At 51.9% G+C, this 14,528-nt stretch overlaps 1 protein-coding gene across 2 annotated transcripts; it reads right to left on the bottom strand.

The window, feature by feature from the left end:
- Window positions 1-5,904: 5,904 nt before the first annotated feature.
- On the bottom strand, window positions 5,905-8,191 carry LOC120641497 (methyltransferase-like protein 7A). 2 transcript variants are annotated; one of them, XM_039917667.1, is made up of 6 exons: window positions 7,885-8,184; window positions 7,704-7,799; window positions 7,006-7,224; window positions 6,831-6,927; window positions 6,309-6,371; window positions 5,905-6,193 (listed from the first exon to the last, which is right to left on the bottom strand). In XM_039917667.1, the coding sequence occupies exons 1-6, from the start codon at window positions 8,083-8,085 to the stop codon at window positions 6,000-6,002; spliced, it is 870 nt and encodes a 289-aa protein (XP_039773601.1). In that variant the 5' UTR covers window positions 8,086-8,184; the 3' UTR covers window positions 5,905-5,999. The 2 variants fall into 2 exon arrangements, with proteins under 2 accessions (XP_039773601.1, XP_039773609.1); XM_039917675.1 differs by lacking the exon at window positions 6,309-6,371 and having other exon boundaries at window positions 7,885-8,191.
- Window positions 8,192-14,528: the final 6,337 nt, after the last annotated feature.

The following is a 14,528-nucleotide window of genomic DNA, read 5'->3' as shown; positions in this document are numbered from 1 at the left end:
AACGGACGGACGGGTAAAAAAGCGGGCGGAGCAGGCGAAGCGAGACCGCCGCGGTGAGTCGTGACGGTGCGGCGGCCATGCAAGTTGAACGTGGGGGCGCGGCGCGGGCGGGTGGTCACGCCGAGAACGGTGGTCCGCCGCACACCGTTTGGCGGGGGCTCCGTTCCGTTCCGTTCGTTTGCAGCATGATGGTGGTGATGCGGAACCAGCCTCAAAGTCGTGGGGTAGCCGGCTACTACAGTATGCCCCACCCAACAACCGTGGGAACACATGCATGTGATGGTGGGCTAACGAACTTTGTCAGCTGCAGGCTCCAGCCTCCGGACCAGGAGGGATTATGCTAGTTTAATGAGGGGAAATTTCCTAGCGCGGTGTCAGCGGGTTTAAGTATGGACGTTTGACCAGTGTGAGCGTGCATTTGAGTTGACCACGGGTATGTTGGTCCTGGAATTCGTCTCGCGCCAGGGCATGTGATGGCAGATTTGAGGCGTAGACAAGAGGGTTGGCAAGGGGGCATGGTAGGGTGGCAACAGTACTACTACAGGGGTAGTTGCCGTAATAGCGTGTTTAATGCGCCCCTCCGCAATCAATGTGATCCCAGGCCGCAGTGCTAGCCCTAGCCCACGTTGCCCGTGGTCCGATGGGCCACCGTATCAATTGGGCCACACGCACAGGACCCATCCGCTTTAGGGATTTTTGCAGTTTCGAAGGTACTAGAAACTCTGGCGCGGCAGATGGCCAGCGTAGTTTGATCGTTTTGGGCCTTCGCCTCATCGTAGTTGATGTGGTAATGATATGCTTAAGCAATGCAAATAGTATTTAGCAAGTAAGCGACAAAAATAGGCATCAACAATACTTTGCAGGAGAAGCAGTGTATGAAGCAGAGTATCCAAGTAATATTTAACATATAAGTTGATATGTAACGTATACAGAAGATTGAAAGCTTGCATAGTAGTTTCTGAAATTATGCATTAACCAAGGTAGTAATTATTTATCAAAGGAAATGAAAAATAACCTGGCTATATATCATGGGTTAGACCACAATGGCAGTTCCTTGTTAAAAGAGCCCCATACTTTCTGTTCATGCCTCAATTTTGTTTATAATGTTAAGATCAACACCAACTTTTGTAGAGGGAGCAAGCCAACTAATGTTTGTTAAGTCTTGTGTTGAAGCCCGGCTGCCCGGGGGAGACAAGTGATTCTTGTCACAACCAGATCCACAACGAGTGATTCTTGTTTCAGCTAACATTTTCAATAAGGATACAGAGTGTCTACCTTGTCAAACAGATTGGGTGGTGGTGGCTTCAACGGATTTTGTAGCGAGTTGGATGCGCTTAGCTATTCCATCAAACAGCTGGTATCCGTGAACATTAGCACATAATGAATGGAAAAACAGAAATCAATTGAGTGCGAAGAATACGCGCACCATCATCAGACATGGAGCTCCGATCATGCGATGGCCTAGAGCTGCTCACCGTTGCTGCCGCTGCATCCGTGTTACCTATGGGTGGGCAAAATACCCGAAAACCGAACCCGAAAAACCCGAGCCCGAACTCGAAAAACCCGAGCCCGAAAAACCCGAGCCCTAATTCGGGTTCCAACCCACGGTACCCGAAATTATTACGGGTAATTCGGGTATTATGCCACGGTACCCGAACTACCCGAACAGCAGTCCAGCCCAACCCACCAAGTCTCCTGTACCTTGCATTCTTTCCGTTAGCAACATGACAAGGCCCACCAGCCCATAATGCTTCCCACGGTCACCAATTCCACTAACCCTATCCTGCACCCACCCGGCCACCCACGCCACAACGAATCGGGGGGGGGGGGGGGGGCGTAGAGGACTGGAGGCGGCGGCGCTGAGGACGGGATGGCAGCGAGCGGCGCCGCCGAGGACGGGAGGCGGCGCGGGCGATGGCATTGAGGACGGGGTGACGGGCAGGCGGCGCGGGTCGTCCAGGCGTTGAGGATGAGCGGGGCATCCGCGCCGAAGGCGGCGCAGGGCATCCGGCGCTGGAGGAGGTGGTGTGGGCCACCGCTGCCACCGGGGTGAGGCAGCAGAAGGGGCTCTACTCGCCGGCCTCCACGATCAGGTGCACCATCTAGCGCCACCGCCGCTCTCTCGGCTCCCATGCTCTACTGCTCGCTCGTTGCTTGGCAAGTTGAAATCGGGCAGTTCAGGTAAACTCGAACCCGAACCCGAATTTTTGAGTACCCGAAATGTTGGGTTTTTATTATTTCGGACAAATTTTGGGTAACAATTCTCAAAACCCGAAATTTCAAAAATCCGAAAAACCCGACCCGAAAATTTCGGGTTACCCGAATGCCCACCCGTAGTGTTACCACTCCTGAGGCTGCCACCCATAAGGCTGTTCAAGATCAAGTAATTGGGCCTCGTCGTAGCTCCCGCTCGAGTCGGCCCAACCAGAAGTACAAAGGTGAAGACTGAGCCTAGCCCATGGTGCTGTGTGCGAGAGAGTGCGGCGGAACGCTGGTAGCTTCGGCCAATAAAACAGTTTGTTTACATCATGATTACCCACACCTTGCTCGCATACACGGGATGGGACAGGGGAGGCAGCGGAGGCGAGGAGCACGTCCCTGGAGGAACCAGTGATGGTGCCATGTGACAGTGGGGAGGTGAGGGGAGCTGGGGAGGGGAGGGGAGGAGCAGAGGAGCGGCAGCGAGGGTCAGATTGCGCGTCACCGGCAAGCCCTCTCCACGAGCTCCGCAATCTGCTATGCACACCAAACCTTGAACACCCGGCATAGCCGCACGAATCGAATAAGGGCCATCTACTTTTGTTCTCTCGGAGGCTTGACGAGCGCGGCCCCGGCGGAAAAGAGCGTCGGCGCCGCGTGTTGCGAAGGTTTGGAGATGGGGAGAAAAGGGGAGGGGATAGGAGTAGCAACAAGGATTAGGCTGCGCCGGTCCGTTCGTGCTTGGCCTTCTCGGTGAGGGGAGGCGCGGGCGCGCCGCAAGTAGAGCGCAAGCTCTCCCTGAGCCCCTGCAGCGCAGTTAGGGAAAGCTGGGTGAAGATCGAGCCAACAGCCACATCGCCGGCCGCGCCGGGTCACAGGGGCTGCTGGGCCTTGCCCGTGCCGGGATGGCCGGGGTCGCTGGTGCCGTTACCCGCGCCAAGATGGCCGGGAATGCAGCGCCCGCGGTGGCGACACCGGCGGCGGGAGGGAGATGCGGGAGTCGTGCGCGAGCGGGTTCGTGAGAATTCGCGGCTCTTGGCTTAACGGGTGACACACCCGCTACTACTCTGATCGGACGGTACATATCATGTCGTGGTCGGATCCGACGGTGATCGCGTTAGCGGGCGACGTGGCCCTATCTGGCGCCCGAGTTTCGGTCCAGGATTCGTCTTTAGGAGATGAGCCAAATACTCTGACAATTGACATTTCAACTTTTTATTATAGTACACATTTCAACCTATTCATACAGCCAAAGGAATACCGCACAAACCACTACACCTACTCGTAAGATTGCCCTAGTATACAGGAACAGTCAGCAGAATTTTTTTGGCTTTTTCTTTGGTAGATGCACGCACGTACAATAGTTTTTCTTTTCTTTTTTTTTTGAAAAGTCACGTGCAATGGTTTTGCTTACCTCCGTTTGCTTGACTACCTGTTTTGCCGTTTGGTGGCCTTAAATTGGCAATGGGGCATCACGAGCTGCTGAGAACGTGAGCTGGCTGCAGCAAACTCTGAGACCCGGTTGAGGCCCTGTTTAGATACGAAAATTTTTAAGGTGTAAAGTACTATAATACTTTTATTTGTATTTAATAATTATTATTCCGTCAGAGTTAATTAGGCTCAAAAGATTCGTCTCGCAAATTATAGATAAATTGTGTAATTAGTTATTTTATTTAATTAAATTTAATATTTCAAGCATGTGTTGAAATATTTAATGTGATGGAAAATATTGTAAAGTTTTGAAATTTTGAAGTCAACTAAATAACGCCTGAAGCTTATGAACAGTGATGGTCAGTGACTTCACGCGTCGAGAATCCCAACCAACACGCCATGTGCGTGCTCAGGCCATGACGGGCAGGAGAAACCAAAGAGAGGCTGCGCTCGGCGCGCCGGCGCCAAAGGGACCGTGGTCTGCCGCGCTTGGCGCGTAGCCCGGAATTCTGTTAGCGTAGCACTGTACAAACCGGTTGGTGCGGCCTTCAATTTCCCCTGTCAGGATGCGCTACAGCTCGACAAGCAGAGATTTGGGCCCACTGCCATTTGCAAGTAGTGGCCTTGTTAGCTTAGCTGGTGCCAGAGGCTACTGCTGGAGTGATGTGAGAGAAAAATACTGTTGGTTGGCTGATGCTGGAGGCTGTTGTTGGAGTGGTGTGAGAGGAAAACATTGGAGGGTAAGTATCACCACTCATGGGCACCCCATTTAGCTTCCTTCTTAAATAAACACTTCTGATTCTGCATCAGTGGCAAGAAAATAAACATTACTTAGCACCTGCCATTTTTTATTTCATTTAAGGTCCTGTTTAGTTCCCACCCTCTAAATGCAAAAACACAAAAACACAAAATTTTGCGAAGGAATCTTGCTAATTTGAAGTACTAAATGAAGTCTATTTACAAAACTTTTTACATGAATGGGCTGTAAATCACGATACGAATCTAATGAGTCTACTTAATACATGATTTGCAACGCTGATGCTACAGTAACCATCCGCTAATTATTGCTTAATCATGGATTAATTAGCATCATTAGATTCGTCTCGCGATTTACAACCCATCTGTGCAAAAAGTTTTGTTAATAGACTTCATTTAGTATTTCAAATTGGCAAGATTCCGTCGCAAAATTTTTTTGCGTTTACATGTAAAAGGAACAGGGCCTAAGTATTTGGTTGTTGCTGGGCTTTTGCGTCTAATCGGTACTGTGTTTCGGTACTCTGTCACTTGCTTGGCAGTTTTTTTATATATATTTTCACCGTTAGCGTTGGTCGGGATTCACAGCTGCTTCCACTGGTCTTAACGGCGCCTAGCCCAACGCACAGCAGTTGCACTGTTGCAGGCTAGCAGTCTCCCTCTGCCTTCACCCTCCAGATTCTGCTGCCGAAAACACACGGACGAACAGCACCTCGCCCACAAAATTGGAGCAGATTCCTAGGGTTTTAAAATCCCCGGGAAGAGGAACCCGCGCATACAGATTGTTTTTCAAAAGATTCATGCATTGGCAAAATACTAGAATAGGACAACCGATCCGTTCTGTTTTCAGAGAAAAAAATACACGAGCACCAGTAAATTCTGTGGACAGAAAACAGTAGAGAGGCTGCTGGGCTTCTGCAGGGACCGGAGGGAGGGACCCGTGACCCAGACCCTCCCGCGCGAGCAAAAGCTTATTGAATGGAGGCCGTGGCGCCAGGCCACGTCCCCAACGGACGCTACGCTTCACGGGCGCGGTCCCGCGCCTGCGTCCGAGGCACATGGAGTGCCTCCAAGCCCAGGAATGCGGGACGTGTCGCATGCGCGACGCCGCGAAACGTGCAAGTGTCCTGCGTGCGGCGCCAGACGGCGAGGAAAGGGCGCCGGCAGCCTTGGCAGGGCCCCTGCGTTGCCCCGTGGTCCAGCCCTCGCCGTCGCCGGCCACCGGCTCCGTCGAGTGAATGCTGGGTCACGGCACGCAGGAAGACGGTAACGTCGGCCCCGCTCCCCCCCGCACTGAACGCCATTAAACCCCGACACCTGCTGCAAACCAGCAGGGAGGAGACCGAACGGCAGGAGACCGACTTTCCGAAGTGTGGACATGCATAGCCCATGAGCTCTCGCATACTCTCTCGTAGTCCAACCCATTCCTGGTCCAGGGAAATCAAGCCCAGCACGGGCCATGCCAACAGGACACAATCAGTGCCGCTGGAGGAATCACTACTCTGCATCATCACAAGCAGCTTTTGAGAGCCATAAACGTGAGGAATCATTGCTCTGCATCATCACAAACATCATCACAGAGATGGAAGGTGCATCATCATTTACAGCGGAAAACTTCACTTGGAGGCTACGCCATAAACGTGAGGGCTAATGATGTATGCATTTGAGAGCCGGACACTGTCTAGGCTCAGGCTCGAGAACCCCACGTCTCTGATGTTTTCTCCCGTTTTCCTGGTGAGGTGGCATCCGTCAGCAACGAATTGCTGCAACGGATCGAAGGCGCCTTGTACGAATCGGAGCAAGGAACCATCTGCAGCACAGACAGAAAGAACTAGGCAATCAATAACTTACGGCGTTAAAATATTTAGATTATCAGTAGTTGATTTAGCAAGTAACATCGGTGCCCATTCTGGAACCTGGACTACCTGGTGCGGCAACATGCTCAACGAACAGATAGAGACCGCTAGGCTTTAGGACTCTATATATCTCTGCACAAACCATTTGGTTATTCAGGCTGAAAATGTTGTTCATGACAATATAGTGGTGCTAACTGATGCAGATAGAAACATAAGGGTTGACTGAAGGTGCTACAAGCCTACAAAGAATCAGGTACGAAACAAGACTTAATTTTGCAGACAGAAAATAGCAGCCTCAACTAGGGATAAATTCATTTTTTGTTCATTTCCACATCGCTGAATTGAAAATAAGACAAAAATAGAGGATGTAGAAATAAAAGTCCACCCAACTGTAGTCTCTGCCTAATTGCATAACCAAAGATTGTGTTGTTAGTTAAACACAATTTATAGCCATTTTGACATGTACAGAATTTTAACATGGCTTCAGATCTAAACCAGCTATTCACTTCAACATGTAGGCATTTCTCTAATTTATGGTCATCCAAAAGAAAATAGCCCATATTGTAAAGGCTAAAGAAGATCAAGTATTACCTCTCAACGCCATGTCAATGTTATTTACAGAACACAATACCAGTGTGCCAATCACCACATCCATGGAATTGTCCTCTGCTGGCAAAGCTTCAGCAACCTAAATGGAATTGTGCATCAAATGTCTTATACTAATATAGGAAAACACAGTTAATGAGGCAAACAGGCAATACCGTACCCCTCTTTTGAAAGTGAAGCTTGATGATGGAAGTCCTGCAGATACTGCTGCAGTTCTGGCATAGTCCTCCATGTGCTTGTTAGGATCCACTCCAATTATATTAACCCCACTATCGCTTGCATAATATTTGAAGTTAGGGCCTGTTCCAACACCAAGCTCCAGAATGCTCTTTCCTGTAGTCGACAATTGAGAAAAGAGCTTTGCTTTATATCCTGCAATCTGCAATCTTCACCAGTGAAACGTTTCGCAGGATCATGATTATTTATTTCAGTACTGATGCAATTTTTATTCCATGGAAAAGCAAACACAATCTCACATATTCTATTTAATAGATCATAAAGATGACATCGTTATTCCAGAACCCATGTCATGGCCTCATGGGCTAATTAACAAGCATTGGCAAAACTGTTCCATGCTAAGTTCTTATCTGTATCAGACTGAAACCTAGTAGCTATAGAAATAATTAGAGGAAACGTCCACAGAGATGTCACATATGGCAGATTACCAGTTACGTGTAATCGGCACTGAACACGGTGAGGCTTCCAATTGCATATTCAGCTCTATCCAGACTCGAGAGCAGATAGAATAGAATGGCTTGAGCACATTTTAGGAATTTTTAATTTATTTGCGAAAACACATGATTCAGTAGGGCAATTGGAGAATTCGTACTATAATTAAATTCAGACAAAACACCACACCTCTGCTTCGTATGACTTCATGCCCTGGTCCATGGCCGTGGCATAGAACTCCTCGTACCAGTCCGGCCTCGACGGGTGCACTCGCTCGAGCATCACCTGCCCAGCCAAGCAAACCAAAAGAGGTCAGGGAGGAATCGGACCGACTACAATCACAGGAGAAAGTAAACGATGAGAAGCTCACCTCGGGGTCGACGGGCGGCGCGGCCGGGGAGGGAGGTGCGACTAGAGGGAGGAGGGCGGAGGCACCGATGAGGCACCGCCGGCCGCAGCGGCAGCCGCAAGGGTGGGCGGCGAGGGTGCGGCCGCGGCGGGTTGCTGAAGTCGGCGGCCGCCGCCGGCCGCCGGGCCGGGCCAACGGTTGGAGCGCGACCAGGCACGGCATGTCGGCGTCCCGCTATCGCTTCCGCTTCCGCTTCCGTGGCTTCCGGGCCGCAGGTAAATTTCGACGGCAGACTATTCCTACTACGGATTGCGGGTTGGCCGGGAAAGTCCGGCCTGTTTACTCTTTCAGAGTCCGGCCTTTTTACTCACCGAGCCCCTCATAAAAGCCGCGCCGCCGTGCGGACGTGATCAAGCGTTTCCTTTCCTCTCCATATTCAGACTGAGTCCAACAGGTGAGGCATCGAACGAGGCAATTCCATTTTTACCTCACCACCGGGTACTGTAGCGATGCAACCATCTCCAATAAGAGATGCAAATGGAGAGGCAGAATGCCTCGGAGGAGAGAGGCGATGGAAAAATGTGCTCCCTCTCTCCTCCGACACATTTGCCTGCGCGGGGCAAGCTAGAGGGGGTGCCGCCGTCCCGCATGCGGCCGGCCTCACCGCGGGGGAGGAGAGCTCCGCCGGGGAGGGAGGACTGCACGCCCACGGCTTCGGCGCGCCATCCCCAACCGCCGCCACCAGAGCCGCCGGAGAGAGCCGCCGCCGCTTCGCCCGGCCAGCCCGCGCATGCCGCACGCCGCGCCTCCGCCCCGCCGTGTGCCGCCGCCGCTTTTGCCTCGCCGGTCCGCACGAGGCTGCGGAGCTCCAGGCCATCGAGCTCGAGCCTGGCGGAGCTCAAGGTCGCCGCAAGGAGAGCGAGATCCACGAGCTCGAGGCAAGCCGGCAATGGAGGAGGACAGCCTCGCCTTGCGCCGCTGCGGTCCGCCTCGCCGCGTGCCGCGAGCTCTCTTGCCCCACCCAGCAACTCCGCACCGGACTTTCCCCACCGCCACGCTTCGATTCCGCGCGCCACGGACCCCCTTGCCCATCCCGACCTCCGCCGCACCTCCTTGGGCCCCGCCGAGCTCGCCCGCCCGCCCGCCGGTCCGGTGCGGGAACTCGCTGTTGGGATCTTAGCTTCTTAGAGGCCCAGACAGGGAGCATGAACAAAATAAAAATGGCAATGAAAGTAGGTGCTGAACTCTCCAATAATAATCAGAAAATTCAACCTTCTACACTGTGGAGAGAGGGGCTATTTATACCCTTAGATCTCGGCTAGGTTTTTCTAAATTGTGTCCTCTCCAAATTCATTTACAGCTCATTTTCAGCCGGATTCGGGGTAAAATTACAAGGTGAGAGGTGTAAAAATCCGACCTTCTCACGTATTCGAGAGGTGTACAAATCCGACCTTCTCACGTATTCACGTTTCACACACATATCTCCAACCGACGAAGGTTTTAACAACCTTCGGGGACCTCCGGGGGTCAGAGCCATGAAGGTTCCATCAACGAGCAATCAGCCGTCACCTTCGTTCCCGAAGTCGATCCCTTTACCCGATGATCCTGGTCTTTGAACTTGTGCTTCTGAGCAACCGTTCGTCACCTTCGGCCGGACGAAGGCGATATCCTTCGTCTCCGAAGGTATTGGTCTTTGCGCTTGCGCTTCTGGGCAGTCATACGTCACCTTTGGCCTACAGAAGGTGATATCCTTCGTCCCGAAGGTCATGGTCTTTGAGCTTGCGCTTCTGAGTGTTTATCCGATACCTTCGGGTATGATTGGCTTCATCTCGTTGGGCCCTGCAAACGAGTTAGGGAGCATTTCCGAGGGTGAGGGCTTGACCCGAAGGTCCAATCCCCAACAGTTGCCCCTCGAGGGTGAGGTCCAAAGCCGACGGTCCAAACCCGCGTTGAAGAAGAAGATTGCAAGTAACCTTCGGGAAGCTCCCGAGAAAAAACATCTCCCGAACCGTCGGCTGCAACGGTTAGTTTAGGCGGTGTACGTGTCGGGCTCCTATTGCGCCGCTTGGGCGGCCGACTCCTCGATTTTACCGTTGGTACTGTTGCTTTCCCTTGCCTATATAAGCGGAGGGGGGGGGTGGTAAATTCTGTGCACTCTCGAGCTTTGCTTACCTTCGGCGCTTTCCACTATAAAGCGTTTCTTTCGAAGGTTCCGTTTTCGTGCGTGGTCAAGCTGGTCGTTTTCCTCGGTGTAAATTGATTTGTGGTTCATGGCTCGTACTAAGCAAACAGCGAGGTTGATCGAAGGTTTGTTTGAACCCTTTTTCCTAATTTGCCTTTCTTCGTTTTTTTGTAGATATGACATTCATTAAGAGGGCGGTTCTTCGTGCAGACTCTGGTTCAGCTACCAAAGGAGAGGCGGGTGGTTCGCAACCTTCTCAGCAGCAGCAGTCCAGCGAGAGCCTTTCGGCGGTGTCCGCGGACGTGTCGGAACTAATGGCTCCGGAGAAACGTAAGACTTTGCTTTTCGAGCCATCTGTCGTTTCTCAGAGCATGATAGACTTCTACGTTTCGAAGGGCTATATCGCCGAGGGGGTTATGCTCTCGACGGCTTACAAGAACAAGTGGGAGGGGAACTGGTTGTGATACTGGTTTTACGCCAAGATTGGCTTCCCTGATCCCGAAGGTTCTATCGAGGAGAAGTATCTGCTGGCTTCGGACATTGAGATGTTCGATCACGTCTATCAGCCTGCCTTCAGCAAGCGTGGGCCGGGTTTCAAATCGTGTCTGGAAGCCTTCATGACGGCTTGCCAAGTTTGTGGTGGCAGGGATGCTGTCGAGGAATTTCTGGCTGCGAAGGTTTGGCCTTTGGCTGCAGGTTGGTCTCCGTCGAGGTTCGAGCGCAAGCGCTTTGCTGGTTTGAAGTATGATGTGACTTCTCCGTTTTTTGGGCTTCGGAGGCCCGAAGGTTCCGGTGACGAAGTTATTGTGGGTGAACTGGAGCGGCAGGCTGCGGAGATACTGGGTCCTTGGAACAAAAAGGTGTATCATTCTTTGGTGGAGGTGTGCGGCGGTAACCTTCGGTTAAACCGGTGTTTGGCTGATATGGGCGTGGCCTACGAGGCTCGGCCGGTGCCGGCGAACGCCGTTCCAAGAATGACTCCGCCGGGGAACGTTGGTTCGGAGGTTCCTGGGTCGAAGTCTAGAGGTAAGGCTAAGGTGGAGGAGGCGGGGAGCTCCGGGGCTGTTGGCACGCGAGGTCGCGGGCGTGGTCGGAAACCTTCGAGCACGAGGGTCTCTGTTGCGAGGGCTGAGAGCGTCAAGATGAAGGCGCAAGATGAGGAGGTTTCTTCGGGCGACAGCGGTACGCCCTCATTCATGGAAGAGCTAATGGGGACGGTGGGCGGAGAGATTGTAGTTCCCGAGGGGAGGCTTTTTAGAACCCGTTATGATCTTAGCGATGAGTACGGGACCATGCTTTTTGGTTCCGGCCGTCGGGTTGAGGTGGCGAGAGCGCTGATTAACCTTCATTGTTCCTCCGAAGGTACGACGAAACGCCGGAGGATTCAGAGTCTTGTCAAGACTGGGGCCAAGCCTGCGGATATTCCGAAGCCGCCTGAGCCTAGGCCTACTGGGCCTGTGGTTGGTGTCCCGAAGGATGCGGCACCGACGACGGCTGTCGCGACACCTTCCCTTGCGGCGGGTGCCGAGGAGGGGGAGATCGTGGTTGGTGAGACGCTGCTCTCTCTCGGGGGCGGGGATTTCCCAGGCGGAGTCTCGGCTCTAGCTTCGGATAGGGAGGTGGATGTTCTGGAGGGGTTGGGCTTCGATGAAGCCGGTAAGCTTCGTTTCCTTGGTTTTGACAGGTCTTGGTTTGTTTGTGATCTTATAGGGTCCCTCTTTTTATTTCCTTCGCAGCTATGTCTGCGTCGATGAAGCAACTTTTGGCGTTGATGCAAGGGCCTGGCCGGACCGGGATTCTCCCCCCTGAGAATGGTAATGCGAGGTTTTATTTTGTTTAGCTTTTGTTCAATTTTTGGTGTCCCCGAAGGTCATTTTGTGTTTGATTCAGAGTTTAATGCAGCTGTGGCAGAAACGTCCACTTCCGATGCTGCATTCATCGTGGCCGACTTGAGCAAGAAGCTTGCCCACGCTAGCCGAATTTTAATGCAGAAGGCCAAGGCGGACGCGGACCTTCGGGTCAAGAGCGCCACTGAGAGGCTGAGCCTGTCGGAGAAGCTACGGCGGGCTGAGGCGGAAGCTCTTGCTCTAAGGGATGAGAACACACAATTGAAGGGGAAGTGTACCAGGCTGGAGGCGGCAGCGAGGGACAATGAGAAGGTTCTTGAAAACCTTCGGAAGACGGTAGAGGAAGACGCCAATGAGAAGAAAGCTCTTAGGGGTAGGGTTAGTGAGCTGGAGGCGATTCAAACTAGGGTGGCGGAGCTCGAGGGGGTTTTCTCGGAGGTTGCCGCACGGGCCGACGCGGTGTACCAAGAGTACAGGAAGGCTCTTGCTGCCCTTGGAGCAGAGCCTTTGCCCTTGCCTGAGCCGGCCGAAGGTCCCCAAGTTTTCTTTCAACTTTTGGACTGGTTGCTATCGGAGTTCGAGGGCCTCGGGGAGGTGATGAGCGTTGCGAATGATAACGCGGCGTTCGTCTCCTTCGAATGCCTTATTGGGAACCTTCTCCGTGCCGGCGCCGTCGACCTTTCTAAGATCGAAGGGGACTTTCAGTACGTTCCCTACGATGGTTTGTTCGAAGAGGTTGACAGGATTCAGAATGTCAAGATTGCATACTTCGAGCGCTTCTGGGAGCCTTTGGGGAAGGTCGCTGTTAGGAATCTCGCGGCTGCTGTGGCGGGGGTAAGCTTTCTTTCAGATGGCTCTTAGTTTTTTTGGTTTTTGGCTTTCTCGTGGTAAAACTTTGTTATTTGTGCAGGAGTTAAATCTTGATCAGCCTTCGGGGGTCGATGGGACACACGAACCGAGCAGGTCTCCTTCGGGGCGCGAGGCGGATGGATCGCCGAGAGCTCAGGTGTAAAGATTAGCTTGTAGGGGTTTGTTATGGGGGCTCTAGAACTTGTTTGTAAATATTCCCATGCTGCAGGACGTGATCAACGCTAGGGTTTCGATGAGCTGGGAGGCTTTCAGCCTTGCTCATCCCGGGTGCAGCGTTGCAGAATACTTGTGCTGGTCCGGACGTGATTCATTGTAACTTTTTTTTTCTCGAAGTGTATATACTCTCGGGATTGTTTTTCCCAGGGCTTCTTGTTGCGCATCCTTCGGGCTCCCTCTCTGTGTGCATCCTTCGAGATGCCTTTGTTCGGGCATCCTTTGAGATGTCTCTTTGAACGCATCCTTCGAGGTGCTGTGTTTTGTGCACCCTTCGGGGTGCCTTGTGATGTGCATCCTTCGGAGTGCCCTGTGATGTGCATCCTTCGAGGTGCCTTGTGATGTGCATCCTTCGTGGTGCCTTGCTGTGTGATGTGTTAGGCATATTTGGAGTAGTACTGTCGTGGGGCTCTTGGAGAAAAACGTCTCCCCCCAGCCTTCGTTTTTTCTTGCCGAAGGATCTTCTTGGACGTAATTTGCTGTTGTCCGAGGCGACGCTCGTTAGGGTGGTTCTTGAAAAAAAACGTCTCCCCCCCCTTTCCTAACGAGTCGTTGCTCGGAGGCATTTTGTGAAGAAGTGTTTGGTATTCCGATAGATGATTTGTTTGCTCACGAGGCAACACGCGGAAACTTTGTATTTTGTGAAAAAACGTCTCCCCCTTTCTTGCGCGCTGTTGTCTTCGAAGGGTTTTGTTCTTTTTGTTGCAGGATAAATTGAGTGATGTGTGCCGATGGTTGGGATGGAAAAAACGTCTCCCCCCTTTCTGGCATCTATCCTTCGATGTTTCCTTAGTTATTTTGGGTTCGGACCTTTTGAAAGGTCGAAGCCCCTTGGCGTTTTTGTGATTGTTTCCGTTTTTTGCCGAAGGTTTTTTGGTTCGAACCTTTTGATAGGTCGAAATCCCTTGGCGTTTTTGTGATTGTTTCCGTTTTTGCCGAAGGTTTTTTGGCTCGGTCCCTTTGAGAGGTCGAAGCCCCTTGGCGTTTGTTTTGCACTTATTTTACCTTTTGTGCCGAAGGTTTTTTGGTTCGGACCTTTTTGAAGGTCGAAGCCCCTTGGCGTTTGTTTTGCACTTATTGTGCCTTTTTTGCCGAAGATTTTTTTGGTTCGGACCTTTAAAAGGTCGAAGCCCCTTGGCGTTTGATTTGCACTTATTGTGCCTTTTGTGCTGAAGGTTTTTTTGGTTCAGACCTTTTTGAAGGTCGAAGCCCCTTGGCGTTTGTTTTGCACTTATTGTGCTTTTTTTGCAGAAGGTTTTTTGGTTCGGACCTTTAAAAGGTCGAAGCCCCTTGGCGTTTGTTGCACTTTTTGTGCGTTTTTTGCCGAAGGTTTTTTGGTTCGGACCTTTTTGAAGGTCGAAGCCCCTTGGCGTTTGATTTGCACTTATTGTACCTTTTGTGCCGAAGATTTTTTGGTTCGGACCTTTTTGAAGGTTGAAGCCCCTTGGCGTTTGCTTGAATAAGTATGCAAAGTTTACGGATTCTGTATACTTTGCTAACTTATTGTTTTGTGTAGCATATAGATGCTTGCCGGAGCTTGCCATTTGGGCTGC

The sequence above is a fragment of the Panicum virgatum genome, chromosome 1K (assembly GCF_016808335.1).
Source record: "Panicum virgatum strain AP13 chromosome 1K, P.virgatum_v5, whole genome shotgun sequence".
NCBI lineage: Eukaryota > Viridiplantae > Streptophyta > Magnoliopsida > Poales > Poaceae > Panicum > Panicum virgatum.
Note: the sequence above shows the minus strand (reverse complement) of the source record. Positions and strands in the feature narration are given on the sequence as shown.

What these genes read in the sequence shown, in the direction of transcription:
- LOC120641497 (XM_039917667.1), bottom strand. Translation starts at nt 8,085, where the DNA reads ATGCCGTGCCTGGTCGCGCTCCAACCGTTGGCCCGGCCCGGCGGCCGG. An exon ending in GCTTCACTTTCAAAAGAGGG is followed by an intron (nt 6,928 to 7,005) that starts GTACGGTATTGC and finishes AATTCCATTTAG; the next exon opens with GTTGCTGAAGCTTTGCCAGC. An exon ending in CATTGACATGGCGTTGAGAG is followed by an intron (nt 6,372 to 6,830) that starts GTAATACTTGAT and finishes TGGTTTGTGCAG; the next exon opens with AGATATATAGAGTCCTAAAG.